The 20,790-nt window shown below is 41.7% G+C and overlaps 1 protein-coding gene across 3 annotated transcripts; it reads left to right on the forward strand.

The window, feature by feature from the left end:
- The first annotated feature begins 276 nt into the window (after window positions 1–276).
- On the forward strand, window positions 277–19,116 carry LOC142429715 (uncharacterized). Of its 3 annotated transcripts, none has more exons than XM_075534782.1 (5): window positions 277–333; window positions 5,601–5,665; window positions 10,142–10,262; window positions 10,575–10,670; window positions 11,857–19,116. In XM_075534782.1, exons 2-5 carry the CDS (start codon window positions 5,648–5,650, stop codon window positions 13,644–13,646), a joined length of 2,025 nt encoding a protein of 674 aa, XP_075390897.1. In that variant the 5' UTR covers window positions 277–333; window positions 5,601–5,647; the 3' UTR covers window positions 13,647–19,116. The 3 variants fall into 3 exon arrangements, with proteins under 3 accessions (XP_075390897.1, XP_075390896.1, XP_075390895.1); XM_075534781.1 differs by having other exon boundaries at window positions 289–333; window positions 5,596–5,665; XM_075534780.1 differs by lacking the exon at window positions 277–333 and adding an exon at window positions 350–481 and having other exon boundaries at window positions 5,596–5,665.
- Window positions 19,117–20,790: the final 1,674 nt, after the last annotated feature.

The following is a 20,790-nucleotide window of genomic DNA, read 5'->3' on the forward strand; positions in this document are numbered from 1 at the left end:
ACTGGGTAGTTTTCTCGCCCCCAATCGGAAACATCTAAAAACGGGACCCCAGCACCTCTTACATGCCTATCCTTGCTTTAACAAAAGAAACGCAATCCTGAGGAAATTCACTTTTGTTCATGTAGACGTTTCCATTCATATGATGTTTCACAGAACTCAACCGACAAACCAGTGGAGCCGGAATCCCACTTCAGGGGACTGCGGAAACAGGCGGAGTTTAGGACGGGGTGGCGCGGAGGCCTCTGGGAAGTGCCGTGTCATGTCGCGCGGGCCTCTGGGAAATGTAGTTCCCCAGTTCGGGTCGCATCCGCCTTGCTCTGCGGTGCCCCTTGGGTAAGGGCGTGTGGTGTGAGAGGTGGGCGTCGAGGCTGTGTGGCCCAGGGCGACTCCTCTTCCCGATGGAGTCCCTCGGTGATCCAGTCGGTTGTCTGGTCCACTTCAGAGCCCGGTGCCTCGTGGTGCATCTGTGGGCTCTGGGCCTGTAAGGGTGACCTGGGCCCCGTGGGAGGGGACGAGGTGGACGGGCGAGCGGGCAGGGCTGGAGCGTGGGTGAGTGACGGTGGAGCTATGGAGGTGGCTTGTGTGACTGATTGGGGACATCTGACTGTAAAATTTGGTATAAGTTGGTGCTTGGCAGGGTTGTGAGGACAGGAGAAAAAATGGTTGATGTGGGGACCTTTGGGGCATTTGGAGGGTTGCCAGTTTTGCTGTTTGTGGAGTTGAGTAACTGAATGTTGAAGGTGCGAAGGTCAGGGATTAGGAATACGGAAGTCATGCTGCAGCTGCCCTTGGTGAGGGCATGGGTCTGGGCTGATCAGGGGTCTTGAAGCCAAGTTAGTATCTATTTCATGATGAAGGTTTGTTTGTATGATTACTTAAGACTCTGATGACCAATGAGTTGGATACCTTTGGGATAATCATTGGGGACTGTTGTAGAGATAAAAATCACTACCGGTGCAATGGTTACAGCACCAGGCTGCTAAAGGAAACTTAAACAGTTCAACTGTGATCCAGATTAGTAAGGATTCCAGCCTTGGAAACTCGATGGGGAAGTTCTACTCTGTCCTATGGGGCGCCTCCATGGAATCAACTCCATTGCAGTGGGTTTTTGTTGTGGTTTGGGGGCACGAAGGATAGGCCCTTTGGGAGAGTTTCTGTTTGGGGGGGAACATAAAAGTTACAAGTGAATTGGAAGGGACTGACTGGCATGCCTAGAATTAATAGTCAGGGTTCCTTTCTAGGCTTTGTTTGGAGGTCCTGAAATAGAAGCATCAGAGATTGGGGAACTGTGTGTGGGTTAGGGCAAAGATGTCTGGGATAGAAATGGCTGGCTTGTTGGAGTGGTGATTGTGTGGACATTAGCTGTCAGAGGAAACCAGCCTCCACAACTGAAGGGCCAGAAGGTGCAAATGTACAGCAATAAAATTATAAAGATTATAGTAAAGTCATAAAGGATAAGAAAAATAGGAAAGAGAATAAAATTAAGGAGTCAGACACATTTTATGGTAGCATGCTCACCCCATCCCCTCTTGATGGGCCACAAGGAACTGGCAGGAGTGAGAGCAAGCCTTTACCTATAAATATATTGGGACATTTATAGGTAGCTTTAAGATATGCATATTCAGGAGTTACATGCATCACTGGGTAGTTGGGATCTACATTAAGGTCCCAGAGCTCACAGGTGAGGAAACCTAATACCTGCATTGGGGGAAAGGTACAAGGGGAGTTGGATGTCACTGCGGGAAGAGAGAGCAGGAGGATAATGAATCAACCATGAGCTCACTTGAAGGCAGCATAGCTGTTACGGGGAGAATCTGTGGGAATGGCTTTTAAAGCAGGACAATGCATTTGGACTTACCTCTAACTTACCAAAGTGGATGCTTTCCTACCATGGAATACCAGCCTTCCAGATTCCCTCAGTAATAAGTTAGGGAATAGAGTCCTTGTTCTATTTCCCTCGGTGTTAGTTTCCTACAAGTGGCATAGTGATTGGAGGCCTTTTGGTAGGAGTCATGGCGGTAGGTCTGCAGTGTCAGTATTTTTGAAGAGCCGGAGCCTCTTCAGGGAGATGTTTATGAGGATGTGAATAATGAATGAGCTTGGGGTAGGTACTTCAGAAATTGTGGTCTCATGGGGCTGAATCCTTGGGAGTCCTGTAGGATTAAGGATCAAGGATCCTTTGGGGGATTCGTGATGAGGTTACTTTAGGCAGCTATGGTGGTGAGGGACTGTGAGTCTGAGGTGGTCAGTGATGGGGTTCCATGAGAGCAGTGCTTGGGCACCTGTTAAGGTGAGTAAACAGGCGAGTGGTGGAGTTCTAGAGAGACCCTTTGGATCCAGTGTTGGGGGGGGGTGTCACAGTTTTAATCAGTGAATGTTGTGTGGAGATTATTAAAGGGTGGTAGGTAGTATTTAGAAAGCTGGCTTTTTGTTTGAGTTTCGATAAATGTTATTTTCTCTAAAAGACCTTTTGTAACTGCTGAAGGAGTGCTATCCATCCACATGTTGCTGCTCTTAGTTGTGTAGCAGTGACTCTGGCTCGTGGCCCTCGCAGGTCCACAGATTAGAATTGCTCCGTGGGGTTTCCAAGACTGAGCTTTCAGAAGGAGCACTCCAGGTCCTTCGCTGTGTGTTCAGACCTCCAACCTTTCAGCTAGTAAATGAGCTGTTTGTGCCACCTAGTGACTCCATCCACATATTACTCGGTCATGTCTTTCTTCTCAGCACTCTCCAAACCTAAGATTGTTTCATTTACTTGTCTGTTTCTGACTCTTGAAGTTTCTCACTCTGTTCCCTAGAGAACAGGGACCTGGTTGATTTAACAGTCTTGCCCCCATGCCCAGAACAATGCTTAGGGCATACTACTCAGTTGACTTCCCTGATCAGTAAAATAAGTCTGGTGTGTGTGCACGTGCACACGCACACACGCTTACATGTGGGGGCACCCTCATGCATGGGTGCGCACTTGTATGCTTTTGAAGTGTAGTGTGATGTGTGTGGTGGGGTGGGGCCTTGGTGACTGCTTCTGGGTGTTAGTACTACCAGCACACCATCCCTTTACCAGCAGCAATAGCTGATTTCTGAGTAGTATTTATCCCGAGGTGAGGTGAGAAGAAAGAAAATAAAAGACATTTCTTCTCATTTCCTATCTTGCTACCAAGTATTGTAAGCTGAGCCAGCCCTGCTAACCCCCAACCCCACATTTAGAGTTAATGTCATTTGGACGGCACTCTCACCAGAGGTCTCTCGTGATGCTTTTTAAATTATTGCTATTATTTCCTCTTTTCTATGCTTTCCTCTTACTCCCGGGTTGCTTTCAGGGAAGAAAGTCCATACCCCAGGCTGATTACCATTTTGCTCTTTAGCTCTTTTGTGTCCTATCCTGCCTAGAAGTGAGTTGAACTTTATTCCCTCATATCTATGAAAGTAAATTTATTTCATATAAGTGGCCCCCAGGCAATGCTGCAGAAGAATAGTGAGCCATCATTGTATTTCCAGAAATTTTTAATCACTTTATTGGGAGGTCTTAAAGCTCTTATCACAATCCATACATCCATCCATGTGTCGAGCACATTTGTACATTTGTTGCCATCATCATTCTCAAAACATTTGCTTTCTGCTTGAGCCCTTGGTATCAGCTCCTCATTTTCTCCTCCCTCCCTGCTCCCCCTCATGAACCCTTCATAATATATAAATTTTTATTATTTTGTCATATCTTACACTGTCTAACGTCTCCCTTCAGTCACTTTTATGTTGTTCGTCCCCCAGGGAGGAGGTTATATGTAGATCCTTGTAATCGGTTCCCCCTTTCCACCCCATCCTCTCTCCACCCTCCCAATATCGCCATTCTAAGCACTAGTCCTGAAGGGATCATCTGTCCTGGATTCCCTGTGTTTCCAGTTCCTATCTGTACCAGTGTAGATCCTCTGGTCTAGCCATATTTGTAAGGTAGAATTGGGATCATGATAGCGGGGGTAGGAGATAGGAAGCATTTAGGAACTAGAGGAAAGTTGTATGTTTCATCATTACTACACTGCACCCTGACTGGCTTGTCTCCTCTCCACAACCCTTCTGTAAGGGGATGTCCAGTTGCCTACAGATGGGTCTGGGGTCCCCAATCTGCACTCCCCCTCATTCACACCGATTTTATTTTTGGTCTTTAATGCCTGATACCTGATCCCTTCAACACCTCATGATCACACAGCTGGTGTGCTTCTTCCATGTGGGCTTTGTTGCTTCTGAGCTAGATGGCCGCTTGTTCACCTTCAAGCCTTTAAGACCCCAGATGTTATATCTTTTGATAGCTGGGCTCCATCAGCTTTCTTCACCACATTTGATTATGCACCCTTTTGTCTTCAGCGATCATGTTGGGAAGGTGAGCATCACAGAATGCCAGTTTAATAGAACAAAGTATTCTTGGATGGAGGGAGTACTTGAGTGGAGGCCCAATGTCCATCTGCTACCTTAATACTAAACCTATAAATATATGCACACAGATCTATTTCCCCATCCTCATATATAAATATATTTACACATATACTTGCCTTTATTTAGACCTCTATAAATGCCCTTTGCCTCCTAGCATTTCCAGAATTTCTTGATGGGGTTTTTTTCCAGAACAGCTTAGTGTAGTGGTGCTGCCCCCTGGGGGCGTCCATAAGACTCTCAGAAGGCTGGTAGATAGTTTATAGAAGACCGCTCAGTTTTCCTTGGTTTGTTTATTTTCTGTTGGCAGTGCTGTGGCACGCAACTAGCTGTCTCCAGTGCTCTCTCATGATGCTTTTTTTTTTTTTTACGTGAAACTGACTTCTCTTCTATTCTGAACTTGTTTGTCTTGCAGCTTTCTATGTGAGGCTTTTGACCCACCGGGCCTACATGTGGGGAAAGGTTCACTGAGACACCAGTTGCTCACATTTCATGTTATTGGTTTCCGGACCCACAAATGACAAGACAACATTGTTAGGTGCTGTCAAATCCGTTCCGACTCATAGGGACCTTGTATACAAAAGAACACAAACCCAGTCCTGCATCATCCTCACAGCTGTTGTCTTTTTGAGCCCATTGTTGCAACCACTATGCCAGTCCATCTCATTGAGGATCTTCCTCTTTTTGTTGACCCTTTACTGTACCAAGTATGATGTCCTTCTCCCAGGACTGATCTTCTTGATATTATGTCCAAAGAACGTAGGTTAGTCTTGCTTGCCGTGTTGAAATTACTGTGGCTTAAGTCAGGCACTTCTTAGTGGTCAAAGTGACAACTTAGCTCTTTAACACTTTAAGGAGGTTTTGTGCATCAGATTTACCCAATGTAAAATACATCATTTGATTTTTAAATTTTATTTCATGTTTACATTGAATTGAATTGAATGGAGGATATAGTCCTTGATTTTCATCAGTCTGCTTTGCTGCTAGAAAGCAAAGTAGGACTCTAGATGTAGGACCCTAGATTAATTAGATAATCTGAAACAAAATTTCCACTGAGTTCACAAGCCAAGGCACAAAGGAATAAGACAGTTCACATGAGATAAGAAAGAAGAGGCCTCAGCATCAGGACGCATTCTCAGTATACAGACCTAACCAGAGTCCTTTTCACAGAACAGCGGGACAGAGAAGTCACAGCAGGCAGCAGGGGTCCCTGAAGAAGGAGATGATGACAAAGTCACAGGTGAGCTATCTGTTTGTACTCTGGCAGTTTTATCCAGGAGTATGAGGCGACTTAACGGAATCCCTGCAATAAACATTAAGTTGAGAGAAAAATAAACTTGGAGAAGAAGATGGTCAAGAGGAGCACAATTAGATTATAGAACCATGCAAAGTCTTACATTTGGAACAGAGATGTATAAGACAAGGCCCTTTTCTTGGATATTATAAGTGCCTGTAATAGGAAGGGAAAGAGGAATTAAAGCATGGTTTCATCTGTGTCCAGGAAAGAGTAGTGACTAGAGAAGGCAGTACCTTTTCATAAGTACACATTGTTTGGATACCCATGTGACCTGTTTATGTAAATGCTGTTATAGACAAGCGAGCCCTGGTAGTGCATTAGCTAAAGCACTAAGCTGCTAGCCAGAAGAGTTTCAGTTCAAATACACCAGCAGCTCCACGGAAGAAAGATGTAGCCGTTTGCTTCTGTAAAGATTATAGCCTTGGGAACTGTATGCTCTACTCTGTCTTGTAGGGTCACTCTGAGCTATAATCCACTTGGTGATTTAAGTTTTTATTTTAATAGTGGATAAAGTCCTACGTAGCAACCCTATTATAAATACAATAGCATATTTCATAGGGCCTTTTCTTTAAAAGCTCCTCAAAATAAGTGTAATTCTAACAGACACCTCATTACATACCCACCATTTGTCGGATAGAAAATGAAATCATTTGTTATAGTTGACTCTCACCAAGACTCCAGATGACGTCCATACTACTCTCAGTTAGAAGGCTGGTAGATAGTTTATAGAAGACCGCTCAGAATTTTCCTTGGTTTGTTTATTTTCTGTTGGCAGTGCTGTGGCACGCAACTGTCTGTCTCCAGTGCTCTCTCATGATGCTTTTTTTGCGTGAAACTGACTTCTATTCTGAACTTGTTTGTCTTGCAGTTTTCTATGTGAGGCTTTTGTTTTTTTGGATCTCTTTTTTCTAGCTTGCAAGTACATCAGCTTCAGCCAGATCCCCAGTTTTACTTCCAGTCCAAAACTACTTTAAAACTTTCTAAGAGTTTTTCGTATATGTGTGCAAAAGATACCTGTACTATCAAGTTAGCCCACACACCCATATATAAAACTAGCTTGTCGTCAATCTGAAGCCATGCTTTTTTTTTTTTTTTTTACCATGTAACAGCATGAAACTTTTTTGGATGTTTTAGGTTTCATCAGCCGAAACTCTGAACATGAGAGAAGTGTTAGGGATCAGGGTGCTCAAAAATTCTGTATTGTAAATTTTAACTTAACCTTTGTTACGTTAGGAGACCATATCATTGTTGTGTGTGTCTTAAGCTAATCACTCTTAAGTTATAAAAAGGGCAGATTAGACACACAGAAGCAAGCAGAGATGGGGATGGCAGATCACACATTACATGAAGACACCAGGGAACCAAGGAACAGTGACCTTCCCGCGGAGCTGACAGAGACAGGAAGACTTCCGTAGAGCCTGAGACCTGAGTTCCCACTTCCAGCTGTCTGAACGGTGAGGAAAGGAGCACTTGGTCGCTATTGAAAGATTGTCAGTTTGAACCCAGCAGCTTAGAATAAGGATAAAGATGTAGCAGTCTGCTTGCGGAAAGAGTGTAGCCTTGGAGACCAGAGAGAGTAGATCCGTTCTGTCCAGTACAGTTGCTGTAAATCAGAATATACTCAGTGGCAGTGGAGAAAGTAAATTCCTGTTTGTTTATACCATCTAGTTGTGTTTCTGCTCCAGCAACACAGAGACTAAGGCAGGAAAGTGTGTTAGAATTTTGTTCCTGTGCTTGCTGAAACCGCTGTCCTCTCGGCCCTTGGAGCTCTTGAAATGCGAGTGCTCAGACTTGCCGCTGAAAGCAGCCCAAGTGCCTCACTCGCCTTTCTTGGTCCCAGCTTCCACTGTACAAAGGGATCTGGGGCCAATCCAAAAATTTACCACCATGTCTTATGTTACTGAGCTCTTTATAGTCACTCAGGTGAACAGTTCTGTATTCTTTTGTTTTTGTTGTTAAATGTTCAAAGTCTTTGTTCATTGCTTCCTCTGCTGTTTCCCCTGCCATCCATGTAACCAACCCACTATGACTTCAGAAACGAACCTTGTTTCCTATTTGCTTACCTGTGTCCACAGATCACTGTTTTAGTGCCTCTTCTGTCTTTACTTTCTCTGTGTTCTTCTGTTGAGCATGTGTGAAGTCACCGCTAGAGCTAACCTAAGGCTGACCTCAATATTCTTTATAGTCTTAAATCATAAAAAACTAACCTGCTGATGTCAAGTTGATTCTAACTCAGCAGAACAGCCCCTTCGGGTTTGCAAGGCTGTCATCTTTATGGAAGCTGACTCACAGCTTTCATCTTTCTGTGTAGTGGTCAAGCGGTTAACTCCTGCTTTTGTACCATAGTCACTTTCATATGCTATTGCCTTTGCTTGCATAGATGTTGGGGCTGAAAAGACTAAGAGTATTTAAGAACATTAATTTTTTAACAGTTTTACTGGCACTTCATCCATATATCATTCTATTCATTAGTTCAGTCACATCAAGAAAAGTTGTGCAATCGTCACCACAATCAATTTTAGAACATTTTCTTCTTCCTTGTACTCATCACTATTCATATAATTTTCTCTTCAATTGTGGCAAAAATAGGCACAACAAAACATTCTTCAACTCATTAATTTCTATGTGTATAATTCAGTACCATTGATTATACTCTTTGTGTTGTACAGCCATTATTGATATCCCTTGACAAATTGGTCCACCACCATTAAAATAAGCTCAATGCCCCCTAAGCAGAAACTCTTCTTTCACTCACAGTAACCATAGGTCAAGTTTGGCTTCTTTTCTTTTTTTTTTTCAAGATAGTTTTCATGATATAATAATTATATATTACACATTTCCATAGTTAAATCACTTTTAAAATGAGTTGTGTATCTATCACCACGATCAGTTCTAATGCTTCCCCTCTACTCCTGCATTCATTGATTGCTCCCCAATTCCTCTCAGGCACCTCTGCCCCCTCAGTGTCCCAGATAAACCACTGCATCAGTTATTGTCTCTATGCACCCACTCCTTCCATTCTTCATAAACTGGGACACTGAATAGAAACAAAATACAAGTTGAAACAGAAAGAAGAAAATAATAATATAAACATAAAATTTAAAAAGAGTAAAAAAGAAAATACCACCAACAATATTTAAAAGTCAGAGAAGACATTTCTGTCATGGAACAGGCAAGAAATATTTTAGCACAGAGCAAATTTAGGTTGGGTCAAGAGGGAAGTTAGTTGATCAAGTGTCATACTGTGGTTCAATCCATCATAATGGAGTTTACAATAATCTCTGTCTGATATTAAAACTGGAGAACATGACCTTTTTTCTGTTCAGTTTATATTTCTAGCACCTATTAGAGCCCCTAAGGAACCCTCATTGTGTAGTGGGTTAAGAATTGGGCTGCTAAGCACAAGGTCAGCAGTTTGAACCCACCAGCTGCTGTGTGGGAGAAAGATGATGCTCTATGTTCCCATCGAGATGTCTAGCCTCAGAATCCCAAAGAGGCAGTTCTATTCGGTTCCAGTATGTCGGACCATAATTGGTTAATATGTGCCTTCTAGAAGATACCTGAAAGAACTACCTCATAAAAGAAAAAGAACTACATCATTCTTGTTTGGGAGCAGAACACCTCCCTGAGGGAGGAGAATATTTCAAATATGTAACTGTACCCACCTACTGCCGTTTAGTGTTTAGTGGCTAGGCCTGCTCATAATGCATGGGACAATCTTGCTTAGCAAAATTGTTCCAAACACAGTGTACTCTTAACAGGTAAGTGGATGAATCAACAATGATAATTATTTTAATAACATTTTGTTTCCTCTTTATTTATTTTCTATTGCTATGTAACAACTTATCATAAAACTTACAAGCTGAAAACAATTAACACTACCTCACGAGTCTGTAGATGGCTCACCCTGGGGGTTCTGGTGCAGACTCCTTCCCAAAACTGTAATCAAGGTGTGGGACAGGACTGTGTCCCCTCAATGCACAAGAGGCATATGATCCCCTTCCAGGGTCACTCATATAACTGTTGGCAGGCCTCAAGATTCCCACCCAAGCTTGTGCATGTGAGTGTTAGTAGGCTTCTGTTCCCTAACACTGGACCTCTTTACAGGACTCCCTGGCAACATGGAACCTGGCTTTCTATAGAAAGCACACACAACACAGAATCCGAGTCCTTTTTAATAAATAATCCTGGAAGTAGCATCCCATTACTTCTGCCCTATTCTGTTCACTGAAAATAAGGTAGTAGTTGGGCCCATACTCAAGTGAGGAGGAGTACACAGTAGTATGATGACAAGAATCAGAGATCATTTTGGCATCTTAGAGGCTTCCCACTACAAATGTGAGTAGAAAGAAAGCCTGTGTGCTATTAAGAGCTTACGATAATCCCTTCAGATTTAACAGGGAGGGGTATGCTTTTCAGGTATCATTTGAGGATGTGGCTGTGGATTTCACATTGGAGGAATGGCAGATGCTTAACCCTACTCAAAAGAACTTATACAGAGATGTGATGTTGGAGAACTATAGCAATCTTGTTTTCTTGGGTAAGAGCACTACTGTACGTACTTAGCTTATTGTGCACCCGATAACTAGAGTCTCTGAGGTGGCTTTGGATTTACGTGTTACCTGTCAAAAATTCTTTCATTTCTAGGTCCAACTGAAAGACTTTTATATTACAGTCTTTTTAAAAAAATCATTTTATTGGGGGCTCTTTCAGTTCTTATCACAATCCATACACCCATCCATTGAATCAAGCACATTTATTGCAGCAGTCTTTTTAATAAAACATTATTAATAATTAAAAACCCTTCAGCCTAGGCAGTTGAGGTTAGGTCCTCTGTTTTTCCTATTCACAGGGTATCAGATTATCAAACCTACTGCGATTTTCAAGCTGGAGCAAGGAGAAGAGCCATGTATGGTAGATGAAGAAATGCTAATTCACAAACTTTCAGGTGAGAAAAAAACTGGAATGTAAGAGATGCACTGAAATCTAAATCTCAACAGTTTGGTTTTGTTTTAATGATAGATTGGCACTTTTAAAAGGTTATTTACAAAACTGTGTATAAAGTTCCTAAATCTGGTGACATGAATTGTTCGTGGTTTTAAATTAGCATACTAAATGTCTGCTTTTCAAATTAGGACTTGCTGTGTTTGCATGGATTTATGTGCCATCTTGGACCCCTGCAGTGAAACAGATTAATAGCCAGTTACTTAGAACATTTTTCTTTAGTGGGGCTTCTCTTCCTACGTTCTTTCATTTCCTTGTTTTTTCTCTCATATCTCCTAATCTAGCCTACTGGGATAGGCTTCTTATCGTCTCTTAAAGAATTCCTCAACTTGTCCTCGCTTTAGGTGACATTGATTCCCTTCTAGTTTCCTTTAATAATAATTTTTTATCATTTCTTCAAAAATTGTCAATTTCTATATTCATTAGAGAAGGTGAATCCATGGAAGGTAGAATAAGCCTCTAGTGTTCAAATAGAGCAGGGGTCCTCAAACTTTTTAAACAGGGTCCAGTGTACTGCCCCTCAGACCTGTTGGAGGACCATACTATATTAAAAGAAAAAAAACTATGAACAAATTCCTATGCACACTGTACATATCTTATTTTGAAGTTTAAAAATGGGGCAAAAACACCTGGCAGCCCGATAAATGTCCTTGGTGGGCCGCATGTGGTCCACGGACCGTAGTTTGAGGACACCTGAAATAGAAGACTGAGATTCTATCTCTTCCCTTCTTCTATACAGTTGGAGTGTTTTTAAGCCAATTTCTGGTTCATCTGGAATACCAGATGGTTCGGGTACTTCCCTGGCTTCCTTGCTGATCTTCTGTTACAGAGTTCTGGATCGTAGTAGATAATCAGTATATTTTTGTTCCAGAGATAAAGTAACCACCCGAGTACTTGATCAGAAATTGCTCCAGACTGTAATCTCATATTACTGTTGGAGTATTTTTAATCTCTTTTGCTTTTCCAAGTCTATAAGCATTTGCCAGCAGATAGTGTATTTTTTTCCCAGCAGACAGTGTATTTAAGGAATTTTTAAAAACTCATGTTGAACTCCATTTCTAAAATTTTATACAATAAGTACAATCATTGTAGGATTTATACAGTATGATTCATTTTTTTCCCCTTTTTAGAAGTCTGGTTAGATAATCACAATATGAGGCACCAGAATAATCAAGATAAGCTTAAAAGGATGGAGAGATGCCATGAATATGATGTTTTGGGGAAAATATTTCATTCAAGCATAAACTTTGTTCACCTAGAAATGAGAACTCAAAACAGTGACACAGGTGGAAAAGGTGGAAAAGATCCTTTTGATTTAATGAACTCAAAAAGTCACCGTAGGCGAATGCAATTTGATGAGTTTGATAAGAAGGTATTATTCCACATCAGACCTGACAGAGTTCATGGTGGAATAAAGTCCTGTGACTGCTGTAAATGTAGACAAGCCAGTGGTAAAGAGTCATGGCTCATTGCAAATCATGTAACAAATGGAGGATTGGACTTATGCACAGACTGTGGCAAACTTTTAAATAAGAGGTCACAGCTGCTTTTACATCAGAGAACACACACGGTAGAGAAACCCTATCAATGCTGTGAATGTGGAAAAGCCTTCTCGCAGAAGTCATTGCTCACCTTACATCAAAGGACTCATTCAGGAGAAAAGCCGTATGGATGTGGTGAATGTCAGAAAGCTTTCAGTAGGAAGTCATTGCTCATTTTACATCAGAGAACTCATACAGGAGAGAAGCCTTATGGATGCAGTGAATGTGGGAAAGCCTTCAGCAGGAAGTCACAGCTAAAAAGACATCAACTCACCCATACAATAGAGAAACCGTTTGGATGCAGTGATTGTGGGAAAACTTTCTCCCAGAAATTAAAGCTCATTACACATCAGAGAAGTCATACCGGAGAGAAGCCCTATAAATGCAATGTGTGTGGTACAGCCTTTTTTTGGAAGTCCCAGCTTATTACTCATCAGAGGACTCATACCGGGAAGAAACCCTATGCTTGTAGTGAGTGTAAGAAAGCCTTCAGCAGGAACTCACTACTCATTAGACATCAGAGGATTCACACGGGAGAAAAACCCTATGGCTGCAGTGAGTGTGGGGAAGCCTTCATCAGAAAGCCTCAGCTCATAAAACACCAGATAACTCACACAGGAGAGAAGAATTATCAATGCAGTGATTGTGAAGAGGTCTTCTTTAAGAAATCAGAACTAATTAGGCATCAAAAAATCCATTTAGGAGAGAAATCCTATGGGTGTGCTGAGTGTGGAAAAACTTTCTTTGGGAAATCACAGCTCCTAACCCATCAGAGAACGCACACAGGAGAAAAACCATATACATGTAGTCAGTGTGGAAAAGCCTTCACTCAGAAGTCAAGCCTCATGTCACATCAGAGGACCCACACAGGGGAGAAACCCTATGAGTGCCCTGAATGTAGGAAAGCGTTCAGTGAGAAGTCAAGTCTCATTCATCATCAGAGGACCCACACAGGGGAGAAACCCTTTGAATGTGGTGAATGCAGGAAGGCTTTTGCCTGGAAGCCACAGCTCATTCGGCATCAGAGAATTCATACGGGAGAGAAGCCCTACGAATGCAGTGACTGTGGCAAAGCATTTGTTCAAAAAGTGCAGCTTATTAAACATCGGAGAAATCACACCGGAGAGAAAACCTATGGGTGCGGTGATTGTGGGAAAGCGTTTTTTGAGAAGGCACAGCTCATTATACATCAGAGAATCCATACAGGGGAGAGACCCTATGAATGTGATGACTGTACAAAATCTTTCACTAGAAAGTCACACCTCATGAGGCATCAGAGAATCCACACAGGAGAAAACCACTATGGATGCAGTGAATGTGGGACAAACTTCAACAGGAAGTCACAGCTCATGACACATCTGGAAAATCATATAATGTAGAAACTATATGAGAGCAGTGGACATGGAAAAACTGTTCTCCACTATTGTACCTTCTAGCACTTCTGAGTAGAGTGTTTCTTAATATAGAAGAAAAGCCTTATCCACGCAATGATTGTGGGAAAGTCAGGGTAGAATTTGCAAAGAATAGATGTGGGAACACCTCTCATAAGTTAACAGCTCATTGCTCAAGAGAACATTCATCAAGATGAAAGTACAAAGCTTTCTGTCAGTCGTCATAGTGCATTATTAAGTGAGAACCTAAAAGGGAGACAAACCATTGTTCCAACAGGTGAGTGAAAAACTAGTAAGAAATCACAGCTCGGGGAGGGAGGGGAAGAAAAAAAAAGAGGACCTGATGCAAGGGGCTTAAGTGGAGAGCAAATGCCTTGAGAATGATTGGGGCAGGGAATGTATGGATGTGCTTTATACAACTGATGTATGTATATGTATGGATGGCGATAAGAGTTGTATGAGTCCCTAATAAAATGTAAAAAAAGAAAAAAAAAAAAGAAATCACAGCTCACTGTATACCAGAGAATACTTAAAACCTGTTGCCACTGGGTCAATTCTGACTTACAGAAACCCACTGCGTTTCTAAGACTGCGATTTTTTTTTTTAAAGACTGTATGCACTTTTAATTTTGTATAAAACAGTTTTAATTTCCAAGCAGGGTCACAGTCATTGCAAATCCCATGTTTTGAGCAAGGATAGAGAAGGTGAGTTATTAAACATATACAGTCTACATTCCAGAGAAGGAAAAGAGTGCATTCTTTACAGGAGCAGACTGCTACATCTTTCTCCTATGGAGAAAGTACTACAGGATATGCGTAAATAGTACAGGATATGCTGAATGTTGTATATTCAAAATTTCATGCTGAAAAGTACTCAATATCTTAAAGTAATTTTCAGAAGTCAATGAAATATAAATAATCCTATATTGACATATTAAAATAATCCTACAAGGGCATTTGATCACAGTTTGTAAATTAGTACAAAAATAAACCATTCTAAATAGTACTCTCTTTACTGTGACGACTTCTGCAAGCCAAGATGAAATAACAAAGACCGGGTTTCCTCTCCTGCCCTAAAAAGCTAGAAACTATACAATAAAGATGAAATTGTGGTTTCTTGATGTTTCACAAGCACAAGTCTGCAATTACTGACAGGGAAATAAGGTGAGGTGATTTTACAGTTGTCCAACTAAATGTCTGGTGGCAATTTTTAGGTTGTAGTTCAGAGAGAGGAACAAACAGTCTTGCTGAATTTAGAAGACTCAAGTGGTGCGAGGAGTCTAGCATTTGCAGTGAAGAGTACTGGAAAGAAAGGCGCATCCCAAAGATAGAGCAAGCTTCAGAAATCAGCAAAGAATCCCCTTTCATACTTTGGCTGAGTACCAGTTTTCACACACGTGCAAGGTAACTTCCAGATGCCAGGCAAAGAACTACAACAAAGTGCAGTGTGAACCTTTCTGGTTGTTCACAGAGGCCTGGGAGTAGTTCAGTGAACAAATGCTGATTCTAGTTTCATTTTCTGCCTTTGTAATAAGAGCAAAATTCACCTTCAAGTCTTGTGGTGAGCAAAAACAGGTACTGACTTAGATCTTTCATAAAGGCAAAGTGGCATAAAGTAACCTTTCAAAAAGCAGGGATGTGTGCATGCGCAGTAAAGGATCTCTGCTTGTACAGTGGTTTGTCTGTTGGGCTGCTCACCAAAAGCTTGGTGGTTGGAGTCCAGCTGTTTCATGGGGAAAATGAGGCAGTCTGTTTTCATGAAGATTGACAGCTTATGGGGGCAGCTCTCTCTGTCCTGTAGGGTTCTAGGAGTCAGAATGGGTCCAATGGAAGTGGATCTGGTTTGGGTTTACACTTTACAGTGAACATAAAGCAGTAAATGTGAAGAGTAAAAATAGAAACTATTCACCTGATGGTTAGATTTTTAAAAGACTTAAAAAAGAGAGAGAATGGAGTCAGAGTGGAGTCATATCCACATAATTGGGGCTCCCTGGAGCAGAAGAATGAGAAGGGAGCAGAAAAATATTTGTGACCACTGCCCCAGCATCATAAAACTCAGTGCCATCGAGTCGATGCTGACTCACAAGGTCCCTGTGAGTTTCCAAGACTAATGTTTTGGGAGTAGAAAGGCTCCTCTTCCTCCCACAGAGTGGCTGGTGGTTTCCGACTGCTGACCTTGCAGGTAGCAGCCCAACACGTCCTCCCTACTCCGCCGGTGCTCCCTGCCAGCACAGGAGGCTGGTGGGAATTAAATGTTTGACCAAATCTAGCAGGCCACTTTTGAAGGTGTTAGTTTTGTGTGGCCCTCAAATGATGAAATATCCAAATGGGCCTTGGCAAGAAAAAAGGTTCCCCACCCTGGGCTTAGACTCAAATATGAGGTGTCCATCACAATTGAAGATTGCCTCATGCGAGTGAGGCTGCTGTTTACCTCAGGGTTTGGGGTACCTTGTTCGGATAGCAGCTGTACTGAGAATTGTGTTAGAGAACTGTGTTGGTGCTGAATTACACTCCACTTCCCCAGGCCCATTTGCCTCCCTTCAATGATGTGCATCCTCAGCACACTGCCCTACACACTGCTTCACTGGGTTTCTGCTTAGGCTTGAGCAATGGGACAAACCACTAAGCCAAACCCATGCTATTCAGTTGATTCTGGCTCACTGCTATTCAACAGGTAAAGGTAGAATTGCCTACATAGGGTTCCCAAGGCTTCAGTTTATGAAAACGGACTGCCATCTGTATCCTAAGAAGTGGCTCTTAGATAGATCTAGTTATCTAACTAGGTCAGATAACTGCTGACCTAGTTACCAGCTGAGTCCTTAATCACTGTGCCACAGGGCTCCCTCTTGAACAATGAGAGGGACCAGTGAAAGATTCGAGTGTGAGAGCGAGAGAGGCCAGGGTATTTACGACCACTCCTGGGCCCTGTCTGGTCCTCTGGCTCCCAGTGGGCAACCTTTGTATGGATCTAGAGCTCTCTACCTTCCTCTACGTTAACAGTGTTCCCTCTTCTTGCTCTGTAGGGTTCAGGGTGATAACTTGTGGGTGTTTCCTCACTTTGCTGCTTTCCTTCGCTCTGCACACTCGTCTTAAAAAAGTCCCTTCATTAAATATCATGTATTAACTCTGCCATTTGTGTTTTGTACCTTGAGTTTAATCATGAGCATTTAATAAAGCTGAACATATTGTTACCTGTGCCTCACAGAGCGTCCAATGACATCTACCAAGGTTTCCCTTATGAAAAGAAATGCCAGTATTTTCTCTTTATATGTTAACAGAGCAGATGAAATTGGAACAGAATTATGTAGTTCTTTGTGCTTTTTAAAAAATTGTGAGTGTATATGTAAATGGTTCTGGAGATGTTTACCATCTGCTACTATGTACTTAATACTAAACCCTTGGTCACTAATAGAAACCAAAAGGTTTTTTCGAATCTTTTGCTGCCTCTTAGCTAGCTAAATAATTTATGAAAGCATTGTTGTTGTTTTTATATTAAATATTTTACAGACAAGAAACAAGATAACCACATACTAAGTGAAGAAAAGCATCATGTGCCATTTTTCTTGTGCTGTGTTCCCAAAGTTGTGCTTCACAATGAAAATAACGTTCCATACTGTTTTTTTTATTACACAAAATCCATGGTATGGATCTAAAACTCATGGACTTTCCATTTTGATAAAGCTTCCATTTGTCACAATTACAGTAACCTCTTGAAAAGCTTCCTTCACACAGTCTCTGCTGTGTAGTTTCCGGCACAAACACTAGGCAAAAAGAAAGTCAGCTCCTCGCTTGCCATCTGATAAAGCATAAATTCCGTTGCAACAGAATGCCACCGAGGCCCCCTGAAGACCGCTCTCCCATCATCGGTCAGAGTGCCCTTAAGAACTTAACTTTCCATTTCCTCTCACTCACTCATTTTCTCCAGTACAGACCTCACCTAAAGGGAAATCATGACCCCATCTTCCTGCACAACAGTGTTTTCTCTTCCAGCTGAGTTTGCATTTCAACAGACATTTTGAAAAGGCTCTTTATGCAGAGTTCCTGTACAGCACAGTCTGTGTTATTCAAGTTGTATAGCTCTCTGGCTCTGCCTTTAAGGCACTGTTATTCTTAGGTACAGTTGATGAGGTTCTAATTCATAACAACTCTGATTACATCAGAATCCCCCATACTCCTTTTAGTTGCTATATAGTGAAGACAGGCCTTTCTCATGATGCCTGTCTGCAACTTGGAACACTTAAGTTTGACATCCCATGACAGCCAAAGGAATGAAATTAGACTAAGTAACATCTAAATTGGAGGAGCCCTGGTGGCACACTGGTTAAGCTGCTCTATAGGAAAGAGATGTCTTTTTGCCTAAAGATTACAACATTTGAGACCCTATGAGGCAGTTCTACTCTGTCCTATAGCATTGCTTTGAATCAGAATGGACTCAGTGACAATAGGTTTACTTGGGGGCTTGGTTATATTGAGAGTATGTTCACTTCTCACACACATCCCACCACCATATCAGTGCACATACCTTAATTACAGTGGGTTTACTTTGAGGCCAAACTTATTTTTTTGGTGATATTATCTAATACTTGTGTATGTTTTTTTGTGGGCACTTTGCAATATTAGTCATTGTACCCAGGTAATTTTATACATCAAGACTGATACTTTCAGAAAGCCAAGAGTAACCCAGAGAACACCGTATATATTTAACAAATCCTAAGTTGTAACAGGAACCCAACAAAAATAGGGTAGCTGTAAAAGCACTTACTGTCGAGATGGAAGGAAGAGAGAAAGAAAGTGAATGAGGCATTTCTAACTTGAGGTTCTCATTGGTATTCCTGCCATTAGCAAAATATGTGAGAGGCTGAGGGGAGGGAAGGAATGGGGGAAATTGTGAGAAACAAGTCAAGGTCAGGTTATAAAAATGATAGGGAACTGATGAACTTAGTGCTTTTTAGGGACATGTGAAGCAATACTTCTGTGATCATCCAAAGATAGCATATGTATATCCTTAAATCATGATGCTCTCCGGGCAGCTCTGTAGGGTCATTCTCAAGTGACATGTGGCTACATTCTGGTGTGTGTGTGTGTATGTGCAGCAGTCTGTTAGAGGTCCTGATGGTTTGCTTCATACCTGGGACAAGCTGACTCTTGGATTGCTCTGCATTCTGGAGAAGCCCCCTGTGCATGCTGTCGTCATTGGGGCCCTCTGGCCCCTGTATCGGCTTGAGATCAAGTAACACAGGGTGCTGTGCTAACCCAGCCCTTTTGCTGATGCTTCCTGTGTGTTGTGTGCAGGTATATATAGACACACATATACATGCAGATGTGTATCATACATATACACATTCACAAAGGTATATTTAAGTCTTTATATCTCTGTTTACTGAATAAACTATTTAATGAATTCATATGAATGGCGTGTGATCATTGCAAACCATTTACAGCTGGACTCTGGCTTGTCTTCCAACTAGGTATCCCACTCTACATATGAATCATGATCAGTTCCCAGGTAGCAGTAAAACACCAAGAGAAAAACACCTCACGCATCAGGACTAGGAGTTGTGGATGGTGATGGTTGGTCTGGTACTCATCAAAAATACTTAATGGGGGGAGGGAGGGGGGGAAAAAAGAGGACTTGATGCAGAGGGCTTAAGTGGAGAGCAAATGCTTTGAGAGTGATTAGGGCAAAGAATGTACGGATGTGCTCTATACAATTGATGTATGTATATGTGTGGATTGTGATAAGAGTTGTATGAGCCCCTAATAAAATGTAATAAAAGAAAAAAAATACTTAATGGTGAGACCTAATCTTTTAAAAATTGGGAATAAGACAAGAACTATCAGTTCTACAATTTTTTATATCAAAGATATGCATGTATATAGTTGAAAAATAATGTACTTCATAAAATGAGTCATGCGGAAACTAAAGTTTTTCTCTGCTTTCCATGGATCTTGCTTGTGTCATTTGAGGATCTATCATGGGAGCTGAGGGTTTGGCTCTTTTTACTCCATTCCATTTATTCATTTCCTTCCCCAAAAGTAGTTAAACTGTGAATGTTGTTCATGGAAGTAATGTGAATGATCACAATAATATACACCATGCTTCAGCAAAGTATAGCTCCACAGGCCAAATCCAGCCCAACACCTGTTTTAGCAATGTGGTAGTTACATAATCTTATGTCAACTTGAGGGTATTAAGAGTGAAAGGGTGGTGTCTAGCCTGTCAACCAGGTCACAGCCTGATGCTGCTTCCTTGTGGGAATGGCCTTCCATGAGGATTCTGGGAACTTTCTCTTTCTCTCTGCCTTGTCTTCCTGTTGACAAGCCACACAGAGACTTGCTGAGTCCTTCGATAGCTTACTCTCTCTGCTTGACCTTTCTGTTGAAGAGCCGCACTTGTTGAGCTAGAGGAGCCACGTGGAGACCTGTGCCAGCACCAAGATGCTTCTCCTGCCACTGATCCATAAGATTTTTCACCCACCAGCCTGTGATCTTCCTGCATTCAACATCATTGCATGTGCTGCATGAGTCTGAAGAGGAATTTATGGACTAGTATCTGACACATGGGCTAATATTGGACTTATGGACTTGATCTGGACTAGGCTGGGATGTTTTCTCAATATATAATTGCTCTTTGATATAAAGCTCTTTCTTACACACACACAAGTTAAACTGTAATTTTGGTTAGAGCAGTATCAAATTTTTTCCCCCAAAATCATTTATTGGAGCTAATACAGATATCATACCATTCCATAGTTCAATCACCTCAAGCAGTATTGCACAATTGTTACCTTAATCCGTTTCAAAACATTTTCTTCTTTCTTGAACTCTTTGATAGCAGTTCCCATTTCCCCCTCCCCTCTCCATACCCCCCAGAAACCCTTATTCTACTTCTCGTCTCTATAGTTTCATTTATCCTGGGTCAGTATTCATTCACAACACAACATATTTATGTAAAAAATTTGTCCAAGCATCTTGAGTGTAGTTTATATTGTCAACTCACATCCACCATGAAGCATGTCTGATCCATCGCTGTGACTTAACTTTTCTTCCTGGAAATCAGTAGAAAATATTTTTGCCCCAATTTGCTGATAGTTCTCAATGATATGCATGTGTTTTTTATCAACCTTTTTAGG

This window comes from Tenrec ecaudatus, chromosome 16 (assembly GCF_050624435.1).
Source record: "Tenrec ecaudatus isolate mTenEca1 chromosome 16, mTenEca1.hap1, whole genome shotgun sequence".
NCBI lineage: Eukaryota > Metazoa > Chordata > Mammalia > Afrosoricida > Tenrecidae > Tenrec > Tenrec ecaudatus.